This window comes from Bidens hawaiensis, unplaced genomic scaffold (genome assembly GCF_021521415.1).
Source record: "Bidens hawaiensis isolate Kalapana, Puna unplaced genomic scaffold, B.hawaiensis_p1.1 tig00002414_1, whole genome shotgun sequence".
NCBI lineage: Eukaryota > Viridiplantae > Streptophyta > Magnoliopsida > Asterales > Asteraceae > Bidens > Bidens hawaiensis.
In genome coordinates this window covers 563,008-587,771 of record NW_027491131.1, presented here as the reverse complement: position 1 = coordinate 587,771, position 24,764 = coordinate 563,008, and the positions used below count along the sequence as shown (strand labels likewise).

At 34.6% G+C, this 24,764-nt stretch overlaps 3 protein-coding genes across 3 annotated transcripts; 1 reads left to right on the top strand and 2 right to left on the bottom strand.

Moving 5' to 3' along the window:
• Nucleotides 1-753: 753 nt before the first annotated feature.
• On the bottom strand, nt 754-7,556 carry LOC143619061 (2-oxoglutarate and iron-dependent oxygenase domain-containing protein CP2-like). Its single transcript, XM_077091085.1, has 9 exons — nt 7,242-7,556; nt 4,852-4,899; nt 4,553-4,738; nt 4,328-4,478; nt 4,154-4,240; nt 3,785-3,909; nt 1,616-1,734; nt 1,416-1,527; nt 754-960 (listed from the first exon to the last, which is right to left on the bottom strand). The coding sequence occupies exons 1-9, from the start codon at nt 7,548-7,550 to the stop codon at nt 925-927; spliced, it is 1,173 nt and encodes a 390-aa protein (XP_076947200.1). The 5' UTR covers nt 7,551-7,556; the 3' UTR covers nt 754-924.
• A 7,927-nt stretch (nt 7,557-15,483) lies between these two features.
• LOC143619129 (uncharacterized) lies at nt 15,484-19,368 on the top strand. The gene is made up of 7 exons (XM_077091137.1): nt 15,484-15,801; nt 16,369-16,474; nt 16,563-16,663; nt 17,415-17,589; nt 17,669-17,839; nt 18,917-19,017; nt 19,249-19,368. The coding sequence occupies exons 1-7, from the start codon at nt 15,484-15,486 to the stop codon at nt 19,306-19,308; spliced, it is 1,032 nt and encodes a 343-aa protein (XP_076947252.1). The 3' UTR covers nt 19,309-19,368.
• Nucleotides 19,369-20,492: 1,124 nt separating this feature from the next.
• On the bottom strand, nt 20,493-21,990 carry LOC143619059 (reticulon-like protein B9). Its single transcript, XM_077091084.1, has 5 exons — nt 21,780-21,990; nt 21,138-21,318; nt 20,922-21,051; nt 20,748-20,817; nt 20,493-20,659 (listed from the first exon to the last, which is right to left on the bottom strand). Exons 1-5 carry the CDS (start codon nt 21,880-21,882, stop codon nt 20,493-20,495), a joined length of 651 nt encoding a protein of 216 aa, XP_076947199.1. The 5' UTR covers nt 21,883-21,990.
• Between the last annotated feature and the right edge of the window lie 2,774 nt (nt 21,991-24,764).

Below are 24,764 nucleotides of genomic sequence, written 5' to 3'. Positions count from 1 at the left end.
TTGTTTAGACGACAATGTTAGCTTAATAGATGATGTTTGTTTAGACGACAAAAAGTCCCCTTGCTTTTGACGGTTGTCGTGCGCTCTAGCAACTATCCATGCTTTGAGATAAAAACGCCTGATATGCACACGTGTTAACACTATACCAATCTACTTGAGAGGCGCACCTGCATTCGAACGATTAAAGCTCAAAATCATGTATGATGAATGGCTATTCATGTCAACACAAACCTTTGAGAAACTAGACGGTGTTACACCGAGCTTACTTGTGTTCTTTTTAGATGGCTCAATTATGGGATAATGCTAGTGACTTTCTACTCTAGTGCTCAAAATCAGTTTTCACTGAAATGTGTTTTATAAAGAATTGCCATCAAATTGTTTGCTACATTCTGCAACTTAAGCTAAAATTCTTGATTATTTCAATTAAGGATCACGACCGCTAGTGTCTCAATTTTGAATTTCGGATTCAACCCCCTTCACTTCGTTACACAAACTCATGTTTACTCGTTTCTGAGCAATATTAATATCCTCATACCAGATCCGGTCCATGCACGTCAACAAAACGCATGCGGCTTCAACTTCTTACAACTCATCCATTAACTCCATTGGAACATGCTAAACTTCTAAAACTAGAATTGTGCATTGATTCAAAATCGGCCAAAAACGGCAAATGCGGCACGTCAAATGCACATTAGGATACATAAGACCACGCGTCCAAGAAGAAGATATTTGTGTCAAATCAAAAACAAGGAGCACAAAAAAGGCATAAGTTTATAATTTCTAACAAACAAATTCCGTCACAAGGACAATTTAAGAACCTTAAAGTGACAAAAGTCTGACAATGTAGTTCAACTTAAAGAGCAAGAAACCTGAATGTACAACACGGTCAAAATAAACACGACCCCATAATCTTTTTAGGATGATTCATAAAGCAGCGTCTCCTTCACCTACAAGCAACTCCTGAAAACACCAAAGACAAACAATTAGTTTCAAGAATCTTCTTAAAGAAACCATACAAATGTAACAAATGTGACAATGCTACTATTATAAAGTGTACACGAGTCGAGCCGCTCGCGAACTACTCGAGATTGGTTCATTAAAAGCTGAGCGGAGCTTAAAAGGTATCAAGCTCACTTAATACTCGGGCTTAAATCTGAGCTTCGTATAACGAACTTGGCAATGCTAGCGAGCCTACACGAGCCCTTATTTATATTAATGCAATAATTATTATTTAATATACAAAAACAAACTAATAAGATATATTATGTTATATAATATATCATAGTTATAAATTTATATAAAATTAATTACGTATAACAAAACTTAATATAAAAAAAACGAGGTCGAGCTCGAGCTTTGGATATAGAGCTCAAAATGAGCTCGGGTCATTCACGTCGCTAGTACTATGCTAGTACCTTTTTCCTTGCAGCCACAGAGTGAGAAAGCCTTCCTTTCTTCTCCCTTTGGCACTCTCCACAAAAGCTTAAAAACTCTTTTTTGTGCTTTTTCAGCTCTCTAAATACAGAACTGCAATAAAAATGCTTTGTATTAGGTAAGTAATAAAAAACCGACAAAAATCAAAATTGACATGCTCATAAGTAAACGAGACATGTACCTTCTACACCACAAGAGTAAATTAATTCTATGCCCGGATGTGGTGGCTCTGGCACCATGTCTATGACGACCCCGATGAATAATTGCACGACCAGGAACATGAGAGTAATCAAAAATTTCCTGTCATTAATAAATGCATGAATTATTATATAATTGTAGAACCAAAAACTTTAGATAAATCTAATAATAATTCAACTAGTGGCTCACATATGCTGTCCGAGAATCAAACACAAAAGAGAAAACACAGGAAGAGGAGTTTGACCGAACACTGATTGACTCATTTGCATTAAATAAACCAAAATTAGAGTACACCGTGAGTAGGAAACGAAATTAAAACCATAAATCTAAATCCTGAAATAAATCTCCAGAAATAAAATAACCCAAACAAACTAATAATAGAAAAACGCATCCAGAAGATTCTTAAGCCAACTCGGACCCCAGCCAAGATTTTGACCGTTTCACATGTGAACCCAAACGATAACATCTTACCCCTTATTTTAAACGCTCATCTCATCCCTACTTTCTTTGCAAGCATTTAGTGAAAATTCTTCACAAAAGAATTAATTTTAGTATTTGTCAAGCATACCTTATTCATGCTTTCATAACAAGAGCTAGCCATATGAGGCATTTTTGAGTTTCAGAAGTGAAGATTCGTGAAAGACCTCCGTTGGACATATTTAGACCATTCCCATTCATAAACCAACCCAACCCAACCTAATATTAAAAAATTAGTATCTCTCTCTTTCATCTACACAACCCAACCCAATTTATATTTTCACCCTCATTCACAACCTAACCCAAACCAATTTTCTTTATCAAATAAATATAACTTATTAATATGTAAAAGATACATAACAAAATAAATTTTTAACATAATAAGTTAACGAATCAAATAATATTAGACTAAAACTATCCTTCAAAAATACGTTTTTTTTAAAGAACTCTGTTTTTTTATAAAACAAATGTCGGCATATTCATATAAAAAAACTAAACATGTCTTTGTTTTTAGATTTTGTAAAAAAGTTAAAGATTACAATTTATTAGACAAAAAATCAGTTTCAATGTAAATTAATTGTTGTAACAAAAAATAAGATAAATATATGAGGACATGTCAATAGATTATTGGTCCAATTACTTAAACAAATGCCCAAACTGCGTTGCAAAATGGGTTGCTTGGCCGACCAGATTGGGGTGGTTCGCGACCTTCAATCCAAATTTCATTTCGTCTTTTTATCCAAATGGCAAACCAAACCAACCTTTAGTTTGGCGATGGGAATGGTCTTATGTTGCTGTTAACCAAAAAGGTATTTGCACGTTCAAGGTAATTGAGAAACTCAAAAAAGAAAAAAAGGTAGACGATGAGCTCCTAGAATCCATTGAAAACTCTTATGATTCCAATTGCCACACCATTGTTTTTTTTCTTTCAAAACACCACATCTTCATCACAATGCTCATACAAGCCCCTCGGGAGATGTGGAGTGTTTGGGAAAGCAGTCTCCCGTTCATCTTACAACACTCCATAATCTTCAGATGCTCACTTAAGCGCTATTATGGTCTGTAGTGTTAAGATAAAACAATGATGTGAAATCTTGAGTTTTCAATGAACAGTAGAAAGCTTAAAGTTTATCTCTTTGCCTTACTCGGGTCTCCACTCCTTGAACTTGTAAATACCTTGTTGAGCAAGAACATAAAGATGGTAAAAAAACGTCTTATCGGTGTCATCCCAACTGAACCTTATGAATGCACATCGTGTAGCTCTTGTGGTGAATGCATTTACTTGAAGAAGGTATACTTGTCAAAGATACTAAAAATCAGTTCTTTCTTGATGAGATTTTCACCAAATGGAGATGAATTGAACGTTTAAAGTTTAAACTGAAACACGTATATTAAGATAAGAGATAAAATTAAGTTATTATATAATTTTGTAACTGAAGAGGTAGATTGGGACATGCAAAGCCCGTCGAAACATTAAGGAAAAGTTTAAGCCAAAGAGAAAGCTAAGTAACCCCCCCCCGGGTGTACCATCACGTAACATGTTAAACAATTCATATACTAGAATGAAATAGAATTAAAGATCCCTTCAAAATATGACAATCTAAAAGAAAGTGAAGTTGGTAGACTTTTTACTCAACGATTATTCATATAATGCAACAAAAATATACTCATGTACCTCGGGATGTGTATCGGTATTAACATGTTTCTCACATCGCAAACCTCTGAAAAACAGTTCCCCGCCACTAAACTGCTTTCCCAAACACACATTTAAAGTTACCTCTGAGTCATCCACATGGAAACCTAGAAATGGGATACACCAATATACATCGTAAGAACTTTGACCATTGAAACAATAGCAACAGTGAATATAAAATCAAATACTTGAGTAATGTTCTTGAAAACCTAATAGAAAACTGCACAATTTTTAGAGAGTTTGCTTGTATAAAATACCTAACTACTGAAATGACTTTTTGTTTCAGATAAAAGTAAGTGCTAATTTTAAACAAACAAAACAGAATTTATAAAGCAAGAACTTATCATATACCCAGCTCAACATCTCTATCCATGCCATACTCCACAACAAATCCATGATGAGAATCAAGAGAGAATCCTCCAACATCAGGGAAATAAACTGCACAGATTTTAAAAGCAAGATAAGAATAAGAGTCATGTCGGGTTATTTTTAACTAATGTTAAAAACTTTTATAAAAGAGTTCACTCTTTGAGATATGGCGGATGAACTCTTCCATTAACTTATCAAGTGTGCCTTGCATGCCGAAGTCATCAAGAACAGCCCCAAACTTGTTCATTGTATTCGGTCGCATGATTCTGAACTTTGTTTCGTGAACCCACTTTTCGAAATTTTCCACCTGAGCAATTAGACTTTCATAAGAAAAACAAAAAATCTAAAGTACCCAAATGACAAAATGGGAATATTAGAAACCTCGCTTAATAACATTTCACAGAAACGTGGCTGCAGCATATCAAATGTGTAGATTCCTGGAGAAGGTTCATTTATTATGCTTTTAATACTATCATCTTTGCTCTTATCAATGGCACTGAAGGCTCTCACAAATGATGGAACGAAAAACATTGAAGAATTTATCGTATAAAGTTCTCTGTACAGAGGCTGAAAATTAACAAAATAATCAAGGAAACATATGCATATCAGAATAAATTCAAAAGAAAGATAGCTGTTAAGTTATACCAAACTAGATACTTGTGTATATTATTGAAATGCACCTGATAATTGGATACAATTTTCTGCCGGTATTCTTTATGCTTTTGCTCCTGTTAAAATTGAAACAAAGAAAAGATGATTAGCAAATTATTAATTTACCACAATTATTGTTTGATATAAGAAAAACCAAATTGAAATTGATCACCCCAAGCTCATGTTTTCTGCAAAAGTAAAGCTAATAACCAATCTGCATGTATTTTACTTAGGGCTGTAAACAAACCGAACTGAACGAAATCTTGTTGTGTTCATGACTTTGTTCATTAAAAGTTTACCGGACAAAAGAACGGTGCACCACCACATGACCGAACAAAATTTCTTGTCTGTGTAAGTTCATTAAAAAAATAACTTTGTCCGTGTTCGTTCATTAACTTTGAACACAAACCAACATAATTACATAAAATGATCACAGATAAACATATATAAATTTGTAGATAGGAAACATTTTAATCCCAAATATGATACATAACTAGCCAAAGTACACATCAAGCTAAGTACTTAGAAAAAATTATCGAACAAACATATCATCATCATCATCATCATCGTACTCAGTATATCCCACCAATAGCAAAGCTATGGTAGGGTCTGAGGAGGGTAAGATGTAGGCAGCCTTACCTCTACCCCATCGTACTCATCATCATCGTACTCAGTATATCCCACCAATAACATATCATCATCTACCCCATATGTTCGATAGCAAAGCTATCGAACAAACATAAACAAGCGTAAATAAACTTACATGAACGAGCATTCATGAACATGTTAATGAGCGTTCACGAACACAATAGAACAAACGCAACCGTTGTTCATGCTCGTTCATTTAATTAATCGAACAGAATTCCTTGTTCATGTCCGTTCAGTTATTAAACAAACAAACTCCCTGTCAAACGGTTCGCGTACTGTTCACTCGTTTACAGCCCTAATTTTACCATTCTAGGTTAGATTTTAATCACTTCAATAACCTAACTGTTTTCAACTTCTTCAAAAATTTAAGCACAACATAACTAAATACTGCTAAAAATCCACTCAGTTTACATAATTCAAGCTTCAACACACGAAAAAATGTCAAAATATCCAAATACCTAGCTAGTTCACGTTCTATATGCTATGTATATGTAAATCAAACCCTAAAACAAATCTATTTCCAGAATTCAAACTTCATTCCTGTTAATTGAATGGAAGTTCACGACAATTGAACGAGCACGACCTTCGTTCATCTTCATTCGTTTAATAAACAAGCAAAACTCCGTGTGAAACAGTTCACGAACTGTTCACTCGTTTACAGCCCTAATTTTACCATTCTAGGTTAGATTTTAATCACTTCAATTACCTAACTGTTTTCAAGATCTACAAAAAATAAACCACGACATAACTAAATTCTGCTAAAATTTCCCTCGGTTTACATAATTCAAGCTTCAACACACGCAAACATAGTCAAATTATACAGATACCTAACTAATTTGTGTTCTATATGCTACATACACGCAAATCAAACCCTAAAACAACTCAATTTCCAGAATTCAAACTTCATTCCCATTAATTATACGAGCACGACCTTTGTTCACGTTCGTTCATATACTGTTCGTTCATATACTTAATAAAACAGAACTCCTTGTTCATGTTCATTCATTTATTAAACACAAACAAATCCCATCGAACGGTTCACAAACTGTTCGTTCATTTACAGCCCTATTTTACCATTCTAGGTTAAATTTTGATCACTTCAATTCAATCACCTAACTGTTTTCAATTTTCTTCGACAATTAAAGCACAGCATATTTCAAGCTTCATCACACACAAAAAACATCAAATTATCCATATACCTAAGAACTTCATATTCAATATACCACATATATTCAAATCAAACCCTAAACCACTTCAATTTACACAATTCAACCTTCATAACCATAATCAACAATCCAATTCACAAAACTACCACATAATCTCATCTGAGTACGTTCTCCTTCGGTCAAAGGATTCGTAAACTGTTCGCTCGTTTACAGCCCTAATTTTACCATTCTAGGTTAAATTTTAATAACTTCAATCACCTAACTGTTTTCAAGTTCTTCAACAACTTATCAAATTATCAAATCAAAACAATATCAAATTATCCACATACCTGACAATTTCATATTCAATATACCACAACCCTAAACCACTTCAATTTCCATAATTCAACCTTCATAACCATAATCAATAATCCAATTCACTAAACTACCACATAATTCAAGCTTCAACACATACAAACACCATCAGCTTATCCAGATACCTAACTAATTTGTGTTCTATACACCACATATATGCAAATCAAACTCTAAACCACTTCAATTTACACAGTTCAACCTTCATAACCATAATTAACAATCCAATTCACAAAAAAACCACATAATCTCACCCGAGTACGTTCTCCTTCGGTCGAATACCGCCGCAATATATCCCGCATGTACTTATACTTCGTATCTCGCGGCACCTCAAGCAGATTTGGCGGCAAGTACCGTTCCAGAGAGCTGAACAGAAGCGAAGTGAACTCCAGACCTAGATCGTCGTAGTTATCGGCCCGGTGGTCTTGGTTAGGGTTCAATCGGAGCCGGTAGTTGGCGTTTGATGGTGCCAGACCGCCGCCGTGACCGCCACCGTTGGCGACGGCGATTGGCGCCGGTGACGTTGGCGGTAACGACGGATCGTTGCCACGATCAACGGCCATTGACGAAGAGATGTAGAGAAGTTATGGTTTGTAATTTGGGGGTTTTGTTGTTGGTATGTTTGCAGTTAATATAATAATAATAATAATAATAATAATAATAATAATAATAACTAATAAGTAATACCTACGGCCCCGCACGTCCGCGGAGTCGAAAACAATAAAACCTAATACTTATACATAGACAACAATAAAACCTAATACTTATACATTTTTTAATAATAATACTGATTTCGGTATCTATCGAAATCCATAAAAGTGAATAACGTTATCGGACCCGCTAACACTGATGCCGCTATCTGTGTTGTAAGGTCGGTAGTAGTATCGTACGGTTAGTCACATACCGGTACGGTACCGACGCTCAGTATAGCTTACAACACTTAAGATATTTCATTTCGAATACAACTTCGGGTTTTTTTTTTAATTTATATCGGAACGTTGAGAAAAAAATAATCAAATTTACGCATTAAGTTTTATGAAAAAGTTAACGGACGAAAGTTATGATAGGAAAATATAATTACTGAAAGAAATAAATAAATGAATTAAAGACATATATTGTTGTAAGCATAAGGGTCGAAAACTATAAAAATAGTACCGATACCGACATCAATGCCTATGTTGTTTGATTGTTTTTTTTTTTTCATAGTAATAAATTAAATTAATTTCGTAGTAAATAGTTTTCATAACAAATATTATGTAAACTTTTATTGAATATAAATATACGACTACCAAAAGAAAAAAATGCTCAATGGCTAGCAAATGGACTCGTCTCCTCTTGTTTGTTTATGAGGCTAGGCATGAGGAAGAGTCCGCCAATAAAAAGTTACTGGTCAGATATAAGCATCATGTAATTATACTCCATAAATAAAACACTAAACATAATGCAATTGAGTATAATCATCAAGTAGTTGTACTCTACGCATAAAAACACTAAACATAAAGGAATGGTAACTTCCTCACGCAGTCGTAAACCTTTTTTTTAATATATATAATAATAATAACTTGATTATGTATGGTGTGGTTTGAAGATTAATATTTATAAAAGTATTTTGAAACGGTATTTTATAAAATCTGACCCGAGTTTGATTTGGTTAACCGAACCGGGATGGAGATGGTTGAAAACTTGAAATTTCTTTGTGAAGTGTGGTTAGGTCGTGATGTAACTCGAAAGTGATGGATTAATGTGTGATAAGATTATAATGAGGGGGTGTTTCAAAATTGCTTATTTTACAATACCTATAACTTATAACTTTTTTTAAAAAGTTAATAAGTTATATAAGGTGTTCGGGTCTTAGAAAAGTTAAAAGTTGTGAGGTAATTTTGTAACTTATAACTTACTGACAAAAGTTATAAGGAGGTTGAAATAATGAATCCCAAACATCCTTTAGGCTTAAACGTGATAGGTTAATTGTTATTTGACTATGTCATTAGAGGACGATTATTTACAAAGTAGTTCATTGTTTATTGAATAGGTTATAATACTTTTCTTAAAGCATGTGATACAAGTGGCCTTTCATTAAGCTATGTGTAGTGGGGTCGATTTTGGGCGAAACGCCCCAATGTCGCACTCCACCCCCCCCAACCCCACCCCCCGCGGTGATTGGGGGGGATGTATTTGTCGCCGGGTTAAGTCTCAAAATAATAATAATAATAATAATAATAATAATAATAATATATTATTATTATTGGGACGATTTTGCACTACAAACCATTACACCATAAAATGAAAATCGCTCCTTCTGCAACATGACGCCATGTGTCACCCCCCTCCAATATAGCCCCTGCACTACACATGGCCTTACATGGGGAAAACCCAACTTATTTTTTATAAGAAAAGAGAATCCACATTTGTACCAACCAACCAAGAAATTCACATATCGGTCCCTTAATTTCATCGTGACGACGTGCTTGTTTACGCAGGACGTGATTTATAGCCCAATAATAAAGTGTCACGCGTCCTTTTTTTTTCTTTCTCTTGTTGCCTACTCAAAAAATTTTCTTTCCTAAAAAAGCCTTCCCACACCCTGCGGAAGTTTTTCCGTCCTTAATAACACTCATCATCTTTATAGCACCGATAATTTATTCTCTTTATAATACCCCATCTTCTCCCCAAGACACAAAACGTTTCATCCATGTAAATCGATTAAGACCCAAAAAAAACCCTTCTCCCATGTAAATCAGTTAAGACCCAAACAGTCTCTTCCACCTTCTCGCCAGAAGTAAGGCTAGGGCACGTGGTAGCGTTCGGTTTGTAGTCGTCATCACCAACCCTAATTTTCCCTCAAAGGTAGGTCCGCCATAAGACCCTCACCACTTCGTCCTTGGTTCTAATTTGAAACTTACCACTAGCGGAAAATAACAAAAACCGTCGATGATGAAGTTGTTATGAAGAGGAAAATGTGGCTTTTAAAACAAGTTGTCCAGCATATGTTTCATAAGCATATTTATAGTCTTGACATATTGGTTGACCTACACCTTTGGTGTAGTTGTCGGACGACCCCGTCAAAATTTTTTTTAATGTATATATATATATGTTAAAATCCCGATCGACCCTTATAAAATTTTAACATCGACTTGTGAAATTTTATCTTGGGTCCGCCACTATCGTGACACTGAGTTTTAAAAGCAATCAGATCAGGACGTCTTTTTGTTTCCATATGCCATATTGTGATTGGAATTTGGGCTAACGCAGGGTTTGAAAAGCAATAAGACGTGTGCATTCTTTATAAAAGAAAGTTCCTTAAATAGACATTTTTTTGAATTAATTTCTTTCTACATTCCGTCTATTTCACCACATGTCACAAATGAGACTACAATCCACAGTCATTTGGTTGTAAGATATACACATATGTCACTAGACCAAGCTAGTGGTTGTAAGAAAGTTGTTTAATACAATTGTATTTTATTTTTCTCATTTGTTATTTTTTTTTTCTTTTCTCTTTTTGTTTATTTTCTCCCCTTTTGTACTTCTTTTTATTCTCTTTGTTTTTTATTTTATTTTATGAATTATAACATTTAACAAACTAAACCCTTTTTTTTCGAATGACAACTTTCATTAAAAAGGCACAACTAGCAAGACGCTAGAGGCCGAACCAACAAAATACAACTTAAAAAGAAAAATTACACAAATCATTCCAAGACAAAGATTTGAAAGACGATATATTTTTTATCCAAAGATAGGCCAAGTACTTGTCTCTATTACTTCTAAGAGGTTATACGATATTCCTGAGAAAACAGCCTCGTTCCTCGTCTTCCAAATGCACCCACAAGCCGTAAAAATGATGCCTAGCAGAACTTTTTTCTTTTTGTAACACAACAGGGTCGTGGTGTGAACATTGAGAAGGTCCCGAATAGAGTAAGCATAGATTGTAGGTGCCCAACACCAAGACCTAACAGCATCTCAAACTGCCATTGCTAGGGGGCACGAGGTAAAAAGGTGGCAGGAGGTCTCAACACCTTCACCACACAAACCACAGCCAATCAGATCAACAGGTATGTTTCTGAAAGAAAGGGCCTCTTTAGTAGGTAATTTATCAATTTCTGCCTTCCACATGAAAATATTTAATTTCTTTGGCACCCAATTGTTCCAAGGTAACACAAAGGAATCGGAAAGACCATAGACTGTAAACAACATTGTCTTACCGTGAACGTGCCCGAAGGGTCCCCAAGCCAAAACCATTTGTCACTAATTTCCGAAAGCTCAACTTGTCTTAAAAGATTGTTCAAATCTGTGAATTCCGCAGTTTCGATAACATTTAAGTTTCGATTTTTCCACTTCCAAACCCACGAACGGTTTTGCCCGTTAAAGCATTCCGCAACCATTCTGTTCTTGTGACGTTCAATAGAAAACAAATTCGGAAACTGGACTTTGAGCGGTTGTGGCGCGATCCAAGCGTCAACCCAAAACCAGATGTTTTTGCCGTCCAATTTTACCAATCTTTTAAAAAGCTAAGTCTAAGTAGATGACGATTTCCCACATTTTGGGTATGTTTGGCAAGGAGCTTTTAGGAGCTTTTAGAAACTTTAAGCTTTTAAGAAAAAGCTTCTACCCAACAAAAAGTCTTGTTTGGTTCAATGGGCTTGAAGCTTTTATACTTGTATTTCGGGTTATTTTATACTTGTACTCTTAATGTAAACCCGACCTGTTTTGTATCCCGAACATTTTGATATTATCAAAATGATGAATTGTATGTTAAATATTTGTTTTATAGTTGTTGGATAAAAAAAACACCCTTTTCGGTTCTTAAAATTCCCCGAAAACGCTCAAAACGAACTCCAGGGACTAAAACTACCAAAATGGAGACTTGAAGGACCCATTTGTAGTTCGTGCTTCTTGGGTCTATAACCAACCCATTTTCATGAAACACCCTTTATGAAAGACCCATTCAACTTACTCTATATATACACACTCATCTTCTTCATTTGTGCTTGCTCATTTCTTCATTTCTCTCTCAAATTCTTGAATTCTAAGGTTGTTCTTCATAAGCTAATCTTTCATTTTAACTAACTTCTCAACACTTAAAGCTTGATGTTACAACATATATATAATATACACTCCTTGTTTACCTTCGGTCTTTCATTTCTCCGGTCTCGGCCGGTTGAAATGTCGGGCTAGTAAGGCAAGGTTACATGGAGGACTTTGTAGTCCTTGTTTATATATTTAACAAATCTAACCATATAACTTGTTATACTTGCTTAACTTCTACATATTTTAGTTTATTGTTCATATTTGTCAAGTTCCATGGTATTGGGTATGTGGTGACTAGCCTCGGTTTCATCCCGAGTTGAGAACCGAACCAAAAACCAAACTTTTGTTTAAAAGCATTATTGTTAACTTTTTGAATGTAAAACTTGAGTATTATTATTTATTAGTTATTTTACAAGTTCCATGGTAATTGGGTATGTGGTAACCATCCTCGGTCTTATTCCGAGTCAAGGACCGAACCAAAAACCGAACTTTTGTTTAAAAGCTTTATTGTTAACTTTTTGAATGTAAAACTTGAGTATTATTATTTATAAGTTATTTTACAAGTTCCACGGTAATTGGGTATGTGGTAACCATCCTCGGTCTTATTCCGAGTCAAGGACCGAACCAAAAACCGAACTAAACCGAGTTCACTCGTTTAAGACACACAAGTGTGTTTTTAGCCACCAAAACTCATATTTTTCTTCAATATTATATTTTAAATCAATTTTAGTTAGTTTCTAAACATACTTGGCATGTCGGTAACCAACTTGATCTTATAACAAGTTCGAACCGATAAGGTCGTATACTCGCTTAACGAACGTTAAGGTTCTTCACAATAGAACTACATACTTGGTTAAATCTATTTGATTTTATTGAGTTATCTCATAACATTTATTATTTTGGGAAGTTAACTGTGAGCTTGGTCAATTATCAAGTCTTGAACCGACAAACCCGAACACTCGTTTAAACCTCGTTTTGGGTATTCTTATAACCAAGGGTTTTGAAATATCGCATTTTAACCAACATTATTACTTAACATAGGTTGAGTAAAAAAAGAAAAAAACTAATGAATAGAATACCGAGACCCGGTTTCGAGTAAACTTATTTTACAAAACTCGTTTCTTTAATTTCTCAAATATTTACATTTTAAATCATAAACTTTATTTATTTACTTTATTTGTCATGTATTTTATTTTAAACCCTTCCAAGACTACCTACTAACACAAGACCCGTTTAATATAGGTCTTGCTCGTTAAACCGATCACTCCGATTATTCACGACACTATCTTTCAAGTTACTTGTTAATTTGAGTACTTTTTCATTCCCCGTTTTCCACTCTTCCATTTTGGGGGTGGCATTGCATACTTATTCAAATTTAAATGATTTATACTTGAGTCTTAAACCACAACACGTATTGTATATGTTTACTTAAATAAATGCTCGATTTGGTGTTATATGCTTTACATGATTATGTGCAAATTCTTGAATGCTAAGGCGGGTAGCCTCTTGAATGCTAAGGCGGGTAGCCTCATCAAAGTATGATCATACGTTAATTCCGAGTATATATGGTATCCCCATATAGAAATGTGTCGTCAATGTATTCTTATTGACGATTTCATTATTGTCGTCAATGTATTCTTATTGACGGTTTTATTATCTAAATTGTTGCTATTATTTATTGTTTTCATATACTAGTTGTGGATTTCATACTATATACTTATTGTCCAAAACTATGAAAATTGCTCACCAACCTTCGTGTTGACAAACTCTATTTTATGCAATGTTACAGGTTTGATGTTAGCTTGATTGGATTACTTGAAGAAACTTATTATCTTGGCTTTAGGATATTAGAAAATAAAAGAACAAGTTATTTGTTTATCTATCTATTTGGCATTTTGTATGAACAATTTTTGTGTTATTTATGATGATATGGATTTAAATGAGTTGTTTAAATATTGTAACTTTATAGTGTCATTGTGCAATGAGCAATCATGTCGCGCCTCGACGTTTCCGCCTTCATTGGTCGGGGTGTGACAATAACTATGTCCTAGGATAGCATATAGCAATGTTGTGCATAATGTGTAGTTTTGTATTACCACTAGAAAATGGTAAGATAAATTTTCTTATGCATATTTCAAGGGCATACTTTGCATTATCCTCATGGTTCTAGTTAAAGCATTCCCTTCTTTATAGGTCTTAAATCTTAATCTTACGGTTCCACGAACTTCTATCCTGAATCGTGTTCTTAGAGGTGTAACTCTAACAAATCCTGTCTAATCGTTTATCTCAACTAAGTTGGGGTCTGCCTCTACTCATTCTCCCTCCACTATGAGGGCTTTCACTATTATAACAGGCATCTTCTCCCACTTTCTCTTTAAATGCCGAACCCATCTTTATCTCACATCCTTTATCTTATACGCGATACTAGTCACCCATAAATCAATAATCTTTGCCTGAAACCTCGTTTTGATATCCTTGGTGCTGTTGGAAATTGCTAGTTGGGCTAAGTATGAGACAAGGAAGTGTATCAGAGTTCGAACCACACACGTAACAAAAAAAATTACGGGAACCTCCTGGTAGTCTTAATTCGATTCCAACAAGTATATACCAGTCATTAAGAATACCACTGTTCTAAGATTCAAACTCCGGTAAGATGAGTCGTATGCAATCATGCATATGGGAACATAGGCAAAGCTTCTGTAGGGCTAGGGGTGGTCCCGGCCCCCCTGTTTTTTTGCACAGTAGTATAAATATACCCGTTTTCGCTTGGAAATTGTTATATGTAATGTAAATTTACCTGTTTTTGACAAAGAATTTGAGCCCGCCTGCCCTCTTTTATGAAGTAAAAAAAAATAAAAAATTTGAGTTCGCCCCTCTCGTTCTCATCCAAGCTTCGTCACAGTATGGGAAACCTTTCAAAACCAATTATACTATAAACGTGAAAAATAATATATTCAAAATTCATAATATTCATTACATTACATTAGAGGTGCCCAAATCGGTTTTTTTTTGTATCCGAAACTGGGTAGGGCATGATTTTGGGTTGGTCAACAAAAGTCAAAACCGGATTGGGTAGGAACCGGTTCCGGGTATAATCGGGAATTTGACTGGGTTTTTCGGATTTTTTTCAGGTTTCGGGTAGGATCGGTTTTGAATGGGTATTTTCGGTTCCGGGTACAACCCAAGAAAAAATCTAATATCAGATCGTACCCACAAATAAATAATGTCATAAATAATTTCTCTTCCCATCCGTTTAACCGGTCAATCATATAGTTTGGTATATGTTCTCCATAACGTGCTTTTGTCACGTGCAGATTATAATTAATAATAAATAATAATGTCACCAGCCTCATAACACGTCATGATAACTTGTACCGCCCCGACTACCCTTTGACTCCATGACACGCAACTTTCATAAATATCTCATCATCCCCAAATAGCCATCAATAATAACAATAATATCCAACAATGGCCACGTCATCAACAATTCACCACCGATTACAGTCACCTCAACCACCGCTCCCAATGACGTCATCACCGTCATCGTTCAACTTCCTCCGCCGCCTCGGCGTTCAACTCCGGCGTCCTCCGGTGCCGTCGTCGATCCGGATGACGTCATTCGTGACAGTTAGGGCTTTCTCTTCGGACGAAACGAATGAGGTTCGGATTAACGGTGAGAAGGTTGTGAATAAGCCTCCGATATGTACTGCGGACGAGTTGCATTATGTTTCGGTTGATAGTTCGGATTGGAGGCTGGCGTTGTGGCGGTATTGTCCGAGTCCGAAGGTAGTTTGTTGACGGAGATTGATATAGGTTGTGTATTGGTTTTGATTTAGGTTTATTATGCATGCTTGTTGATCGGAATGTGTGGATTTGTAGGTGCTTTGTTAACTGAGATGGAATTAGGCTGTCCATTGATTTTGATTTAGGTTTATTTGCGTGTTTGTTGATTAATTTGTTACTCGAATTGTTTGATTTCAGGTAGTTTGTTGACGGAGATTGAATTTAGGTGTGTATTGCTGTTGATTTTGATTGATTTTGCATGTTAGGATGTGCTTGATTTTACATGCTGATCGAATGTATGGATCTGTTTGATTTGTTGCTCGAATGCTACGGAGATGAAATTCAGCTGTGTATTGGTTTTTTAATAAGGCTTTTTTGCGTGTTTGTTGATCGGAATGTGTGGATTTGTTATTCGAAATGTTTGATTTCTGGTGATTTGTTGATGGAGATGGAATTAAGTTGTGTATTGGTTTTGATTTAGGTATATTTGCGTGTTTGTTGATCGGAATGTGTGGATCAGTTGATCTGTTAACGAAGATGGAATCTAGCTGTTTATTGATTTTGATTTAGGTTTTAATTTGCATGTTTGTTTATACTCAACCCGAAGATGGTAAATTGGTTGCTATTGGACACTCCATGGGTGGAATTTTACTATATTCAATGCTATCGCGATATGGTAAAGTTTCAAATCGCATTATTTTTATTTAATTAAAGAAACTGAATCATGAAATAATTCTTAGTTTTGTAATACTTTAATTATTAAGGTTATGAAGGAAGGGATCCTGGTTTGGCAGCCGTTGTTACACTGGCATCATCACTTGACTACACGTCTTCAAAATCATCACTAAAGTTACTCTTACCACTTGTAAGAAAATATTTTTGTGTTATTTGGAGCTAGGGGTGTAAACGAGATAGGGATGTGCGTAAAACCGAATTAACCGAGTCGTATTGAATTAATCAAACCCATCCAAAAACCGGTGGGTAGGTTTTGACTTTTTTTTGAAAACCGAAATTAGCGGATCAGTTATAGTTAATTCTTATTTCCATAACCGACAAAACCGAATGAACCCACGATTTAGTAAACCCCGATTATCCGACCTGACCCACTACCTATATCTTATCTGTAACCTAAGATTTAGTAAAAGTTTATGTCAAATGGTAAAGCTCACATTGTTCAAGCAAAATGTCTAATAACAGATTATTAAGTGGTTAAAATTTTTCGAGCCCAAACTTTTAGGCCCAATTACATGTTTTGATCTATTTTGGTCAGGTAGGTGGTAGGCCCAAACATTTTATGACCAGGTCTAGTTCTCATAGACTGAACCATAGCTGAACTGAAATCAACTTGTAAAACCGATTAGTCATAACTGATTGGTTATCATTCTTTAGTTAACCGATATTTCGGTTATGGTTACTGTTTTGGGCCAAAACTGACCCAACTGAACCATGCACACACCCCTAAAACAAGCCGGGCTTAACCGAGCCAGGTGTTGGCATGCTCAGAACTCTGCTCGTGAGTTACTGTTCATGCTTGATTCGAGCCTTTAACTTGCAAACACTTCTGTCTGGCTAATAAAATGTAGTAAAATTGCTATTTATCTAATTATTATTTGCAGGTTGATCCGGCACAAATCCTAAATGTGCCTATTGTTCCTTTAGGGGCAATGTTGACAGCTGCTTATCCTCTTACATCTCGTCCTCCTTATGTATTATCATGGCTTAATCATATGATAACAGCCCGAGATATGATGCATCCAGATTTACTAAAAAAACTGGTTCTGAACAACTTTTGTAAGTAACAAATGCACGTGTGCTTCATGCTTTTTTATATGGGTTTTATGCTGACAACATGGGTTTAAACTTGATGCAGGCACGATACCTGCTAAACTCTTGTTACAGCTGGCATCGGCTTTTAGGGAGCGTGGTTTGTGTGACAGAAGCGGGACATTTTTCTACCAAGATCATATTAATAAAATTAATGTCCCGGTTTTGGCTATTGCGGGTGATCGAGATGCTATATGTCCCCCGGAAGCTGTAAAAGGTATTTATTGTATAAAGTGTATAAAGTTTTGATCTTTGACACCTTCTAGAATGTTTAGGGTGTAAATGAGTCGGCCCAAACTCGAGTTCGCCTAACCTCAAGCTTGGTTTGGTTCGAGCTCTGTTCCTAAAGCTCGAGCTTGGGTCGTGAGTAGCCTTTCAAGCTTGAGCATAGCTTGTTTATTATATATTAGCTAGGTAGCATCATTTATAGTTCTCTTTTATATATCTTTAATTAAATATTTTTATATGTAACATTATATCTATGATTTTAATTATTTTTATCTTAATCTTATATATATTATTAAATGCATATCTATCTCTCAAGTTTGATTCCCATTTATGTCATTTTGGGTGGATATTGGCAATGAAGGATTTGAGCTAGGCCTTTTTTAAAGGTTGTTAGTTTGAACCCCGAGCCCACCCGGGTTTTAGTCCCACAATGTGTTACGCCAGAGAGTTATGCTTTTGTGGTGGCACAACGACTATCAAGTGGCAGCCGGCGGTTTGGTTTCCCGGGGGAACGCCCAAGCCAAACTCTGAAAGCCAGCGTGGGCCCAGTTAAGACACCAGAGTGGGGCAAGGGGGCTCTCCAAATTTGGAGAGTGCGGTAGCCTAAATACAAGAAAGTTGCTGCTCTAAAAAAGATAAAAAAAAAAAATAAATGCGTATCTAATAAGTTAACTAAAAACTATATAAATAACAGGCTTGAGCTCAATAAGAGAAGCCCGGGTTCGGGCTTGTTTATTAAACAAGCTTATTATAGGGTCGCAGCTTGGGCCTGAGTTCATTTATACTTGGATTGGTTTGAGCTTTTAGCGAGCCGATCTCAAGTAGCTCACAGGCTTGATATATGAAGCTCGGGCTCCAGCTTGTTTATTGAAAGAGAGAGAGTATAGGCTCGAGTTCTGGCTCAGACTTGTTTGAACTCCGCACGATTTGAACTTTTAACATGCTGATCTAAAGAAGCTCATAAGTGGCCTGGCTGATGGCTCGTTTACACAAGTTACACTTTATATGTAGTATATATGAATGCTAGTATTCTTATGATATTTTGTTATTTTTATCGAATGAACAGAAACAGCAATGCTGATTCCTGAGAATTTGGTTACCTATAAAGTTTTTGGCGAGCCGGATGGCCCGCATTATGCTCATTACGATTTGGTTGGAGGCCGACTGGTATTACTTCTTACTGTTATCCACTTACGAAATAATCAAAACAAGATACTTAACCGTGACAACATAATCAAGATTCAAGGATATGATAATTGGATTTTAAATAACCATCTCTGCAATTGATTAAACGGGCTGTGTTCACGGTTATATATATATATAAAACAAAACGCTATATTTTAAAAGTTATAAAAACAAAATACAGTTATATAAAGTACTCTTAATGGTTTAATGCAGGCTGTGGATGAAGTATATCCCTGTGTAATAGAATTTTTAAGTGGTCATGACCAGAAATAATTATATATTTATAAAGTAATGTAGATAGCCTTTTAAATTAATGTAATAGTAAGGTGTTGTATAAAAGAATTTCAGTGTCTTGTTTTCTTTTAATTTATTTTAGCAATTTGCAGTCATAGACTTCATATGTTTATTAACGACATTGTTTGTGTGTATTACTTTTCGGTTAATGCATTATTTGCCTTCTTTATCGAACCACAATATTTGTTTCTAGAGGTCCGTCTCTAGAATCTATATCAGGGTTGTTTAGTATGTCTATTTTGTATCAAGTATACAAAAAAATAATGGTACAATTATTTATATGCATCTGAAGAACAAGCAAGCATGTTAGGGGTGTTAAAAACGTTGGTGACTGAAGCAAGTTGTCGGTTTTAGATTCAAACAGTTCGGTTCATTGTTTGGTTTTCATGGTTTGATGGTTTAACGGTGCGTAGGGTTGGCACCTGGCTGGGTTAGGGACGCGTATAACTAATCATGGTTCCCTACTCAATTGGCATGCCAGTTGGCACCAAGCCGGGTTAGGGACATGTATTAGTAATCATGGTTCTCGACTCAATTGGTATGTTGGCTGGCACCTGGCTGGGTTAGGGACGCGTGTGTAATTACAGTTCATGTCAATTTTAAAATCGTGTTCTATACCTGATATTTGTTGGGTATACGTATACCTTGTATTTTGTTGAAAATTAATATTTCAAATTCTATATAATTTTATTACCCAGCAAATTAAAAATATGAAAACTAAAAGTTATTGGGTTGGTAGATTTCTTTTATTACCCAATTACAAACAAAAACCGTCTACGAAAATGAGTATGTATGTTTTAGGTAATTGAGTCAGGTCTAACATCATACCGTTTCTTATATTATATTTTTTAATATTATATCATGCACAGTCCCACTATCGAATAGCAGACCCCGTCATAACAAACATTCGTTTGTTATGATCGTTTGTTATGATGGGGTCTGATTTGAAACTTAGAACCGGACCTCAGTTTATGCGTGAAAATTGTAATCTTAAATATATTGGTACAAAAGTGTATAGATAATCTTTTATCAATTAAAAAGTTATAATCATGCTGAATAACTTTATATTTTATTTTGTATGTAACATTTATAAACTTTTATATAACTTCTGTCATGTACTTCTATTTACATGTCAATCTTGATATACAACATTACAATAACACTTATTTTCGTTTCTTTTCCTTCACTCCTCTTGGGATCTTTTTCAACACTTCAGCATCAAACCTCTTAAACATTTTCATCGCGTCTTTCCTTCCTTTGATAATAAGATGATCGATCTCCTTCTCATACTCTTCGTACAATGCCGGTAAAGTCCCAAGGCATACGACACCTACATTCAAAGAAACCGTTCTATCATAAGATCAACTTCTAACGTATAACGTATGTTTCAAAACCCTCAAGTCAAAACCGACACTTACAGAAAAACAAAAGATTCAACGAGCTGAAATGGTTTCCAATAACGGAAGTCATCCACAATGCCCCGATCACCTATAACATAGTCATAGTTTATATAAAATCAACAAAAATAAGTTTAATGTAACCAAAAACAATTTCTATAGGTATATCATATATGTACATATGAATGTACTTACCAAGAAGAACTCGAGGAAGTTTTCACCACTCGAGATCTCATAAAACCGAAGTAAAACATAGTTTAGTTTCCGATATAACCATCTGAAAGAGGTTTCTTGGATCGTTATCTGGTGGATATCGGGAAGATCCCTGGTAGAAATTATATTAAGATATATTGAATTAAATCATAACGGTTTTGGAGTACAGAGATAAGTATATGAGGTTAATAACATTACCAATCGGTGAATTTTGCCGCAGTATACGTGACGAAGACCATCAACATGACAAGGATCGTGATGTGACAAACAAGCGAAACAAAGTTGTACTCGAGTACTTCAAATAGAAACCATATCATTGTAAACCCTAACAGGAGTGCTGCAGACACGCTTTTATTTCTCCATAGAAGAATGTCCGCAACTACAACATACATCCAGTCTCATGTCAGTAAAAAGTGAAACATATTGCTACACAAGTGTGAGTATTTGAACCACAAAACAACCGTTAAAATTATTTTGACCGATTTTCTTAGCCAAAATCATGTCATCGCTAATCTATTTTGTGTCCGGTTTAAGCAACTGAAAATATTCGTTAAGTTTGTGACTAATTTTAGCGACTGAATCCATCTCCAAATTTGTGACACAAATTTTTATCACGAATTTGCAACCTATTTTCTGTCGCAAATCCATCACAAGTTTGCTACACATCATATATGTTTCCAGCTTTTATGTTTCCATTTTCTATAAATTTATATAAACTTTTTTTACATAAATTTATAAAACCATACAAATTATCCGCATACAATAAAAACAAAAATAATAAAAGCGAAAATATGTCTGTTATGTAGTGGTGACAATGAGATTTTTTTCTTCAAATATTACCTTGTCCTCCTCCAAGTGCGGCATGCAACGATCTTTCACGTCCAAACCATTTACCACTTACATGGTTATGATCGTCGCTATCAGAAGATGTATATATCGGCATGTTAATCACGATCAGACAAAATGTCGGTTCCGATGTTTATGTGTTTGTGTTTTGTTTGGATTTAAAGAAAGATGCATAGGTTATATAATCAAAATAAGGGTTCTAAGCTTTGCATTCAAGAAATCTTTAGGGTTGGAAGAAAGGTATGACTTTGGGATGACTTTCCTCCTAATAACCATATGACTAAAGCTAATAAATTGACTTTATGTTTTTTTTAACAATTCTTTTTTATATTTTAATTTTGATATTTTTACATTTACCTATATCTATATCATCTAATAAATAAGGACTATTGTCACCGGTCGTCTCCACATACTATTTTTTTTTTCGTTTTTGAAGTAAATACTTATTATATAAACAACGCATTGACTATAAAGTATCTATTATTATAAACAATTGAATAGACGAACATAAGATTGAATATATGAATAAGATAACTGTGAAGATAAATATCAATGAATATAAAGGTTTTTAGTTTTCTCGGTTAGGGAAGAACACTTGAAATATCCATTTAAAGTTATTCTAAATTTATTTTTTTAAAGTCATTCGGTTTATCTTAAAGTTGTTTGAATTTTAATAAATACTTATGGACTAGGCTAAATATACCCATCTTCTTTGTTAAACAAACGTACTCCCTCATAAACTTTTAATTTCTTTAACGTTTTTAATTGACAAATTAGTCCCTTTAAACATTTTTCACCATCTTCTTTGTTTTTCTTTCTTTTTGTGTTTTTTTGTTATTACTTTTATAATAATAATAATAATAATAATAATTATTATTATTATATTTTCAATCCTATGACAAGATGTTCATCGCCCCTTCTGATTTTGACATTTCATTCCTCACTCAACTGAAAATACCATTAAGAATAAAATCCACCACTATGAAAAAAAATCCTATTAAGTTAGGTTTTGAATTTGATACCATAACATCTCAGGTCTTAACTGTCATCATCATGCCATTGGACAGAAGACCATCCGCATTATCTTGTGATTCTAATGTATATGTTCTTTTTAACATGTGAATTTAAGTGAACACTAGAATTGGTGTGTTTATGTATAACTAGTAAATGGCAACATGCAGATAAACCACATAAGCCATTCGCGTTGCAGCACGCTTACAGTTGTGTGCATACAAGTGTGCGTGTTGTGACGCGCTAGATCATTAAAAATATTACGTGTTGCTTGAGGAATTAAAAACAAATAAGTTAAATATGCTTATATGCCACAAACATGGGCAGACCCAAAGCCTAACAAAAGGGGTAGCTACCTACCTTAATTTTCTTTAAGTGTTATATATAGGTGCAAATCCCAAGCTCCTTCCATAAAATTTTTGCAATTTCACCCCTTAAACTTATGAAACCATTAAGAAAAAGGAAGAAGAAAGAAGAGGATACTGCAACTTAAACTTCTTGTAACTCATCGGAAAGAAGAAGAGGATATCGCAACTTAACTTCTTGTAACTAGTTCTATGAAAAAGAGGAAGAAGAAGCATAAGCATATGTTTACAGTCTTTTTTGGTTTTAACCAAATATATATATATATATAGCATCTTATCATTATTTTGTTGGTATCTCAGGTTAGTCTGAAAAGCAGCTTTTATTTGCATCCATCAACCATCATATCTATACTTATTAAATTGTCAAATAGATAAATATGAGAAAATCTGAAGTAAATTTAAGTTTGTTTAACTATTTTTATTTTTCATTAGTTTATTTGCATCCATCAACCATCATTCTGGTCTCCACTTGACACCTATAAATAATTATGACTTATGACTTATGACTTTTCACAATTCTTATTTTTTAAGCATTTATATAATTACTCAACCATACACCCCCTTAAAGTCAAAAGTGTATGGTTTGAAAGTTGGGCAAAATTTTAGTTGGTTAACGGATCAATCTTTTTTTTTTTGGTTTCATTAAGGGGTAAAAAACGGTTTTATTATCAGGTTAAATTTTGTCCCGTAATGGGTCAATTTTTTGTTCATTAACAAGTAAAAAAGGTGTTTTTTAAACGGAAAATTGGAAATAAATAATCCCACATTTTGTGTATTGGTCGATAATAATCTCACCTTTAAAAATCACTAGCAATGGTCCCACCTTTTAACTATTTTTGTCTCACTGGTCCTCCGTTAAAAAATACTTAACGTCGTTATGTTTTTTCTCTAGTTTCAAACCGATGCTTTAGGGCTTTTGATCGGAAGAACGATACGAGTCGACCGATGTAAAACTTATCTCGAAATGGTGATCCAAACGACGATACAATGTTTCAATTCAGGTGCTTGAATTTCCAATTAACAAAAATCAAGCCATTTGAATCACCATTTCGAGAGAAGTTTTACATCGGTCGACTCGTATCGTTCTTTAGATCAAAAGCCCTAAAACATCGGTTTGAAACTAGGGAAAAAACATAACGACGTTATGCATTTTTTACCGAAGGAATAGAGAGACAAAAATAATTAAAAGGTGGGACCATTGCTAATGATTTTTAAAGGTGGGATTATTATCGACAATACACAAAAGATGAGATTATTTATTTCCAAATTTCCTTTTTAAATTAACTTGTTATCAGGGTTAACCTTTATATTCATTAACAAGTGATTTTAATATGATCATATTTAAACCTGTTTATGTGTAGTTTCTTTTGTTTCATTACTGGTTCATTTTTGTTTACTTAATTGTTCAAAAATTCGTTGATTTGTGCATAAGATTGCTCGTATAGCTTTTTCAGAACTTTTGGACAATTTACTAGATGAGGTACTTCACAATTTTCTTACGTCATTATGATTGAAGAAACGTGGATCTACTCACTGGTAGCAGATCTACTTTCCTCGGGTGTGATTATACTATTTCACCGATGGTTCTTCTGGATCTGTGTTC

Coding starts and splice junctions, on each gene's coding strand:
- LOC143619059 (XM_077091084.1), bottom strand. CDS start 21,882: ATGCCGATATATACATCTTCTGATAGCGACGATCATAACCATGTAAGT. Junction 20,818..20,921: donor ACTTCCTCGAGTTCTTCTTG/GTAAGTACATTC, acceptor ACTATGTTATAG/GTGATCGGGGCATTGTGGAT. Junction 20,660..20,747: donor GTTGAATCTTTTGTTTTTCT/GTAAGTGTCGGT, acceptor CTTTGAATGTAG/GTGTCGTATGCCTTGGGACT.
- LOC143619061 (XM_077091085.1), bottom strand. CDS start 7,550: ATGGCCGTTGATCGTGGCAACGATCCGTCGTTACCGCCAACGTCACCG. Junction 4,900..7,241: donor CCGAAGGAGAACGTACTCGG/GTGAGATTATGT, acceptor CAATTTTAACAG/GAGCAAAAGCATAAAGAATA. Junction 4,479..4,552: donor GTGAAATGTTATTAAGCGAG/GTTTCTAATATT, acceptor CTAATTGCTCAG/GTGGAAAATTTCGAAAAGTG.
- LOC143619129 (XM_077091137.1), top strand. CDS start 15,484: ATGGCCACGTCATCAACAATTCACCACCGATTACAGTCACCTCAACCA. Junction 16,475..16,562: donor TTCAATGCTATCGCGATATG/GTAAAGTTTCAA, acceptor TTAATTATTAAG/GTTATGAAGGAAGGGATCCT. Junction 17,590..17,668: donor ACTGGTTCTGAACAACTTTT/GTAAGTAACAAA, acceptor AACTTGATGCAG/GCACGATACCTGCTAAACTC.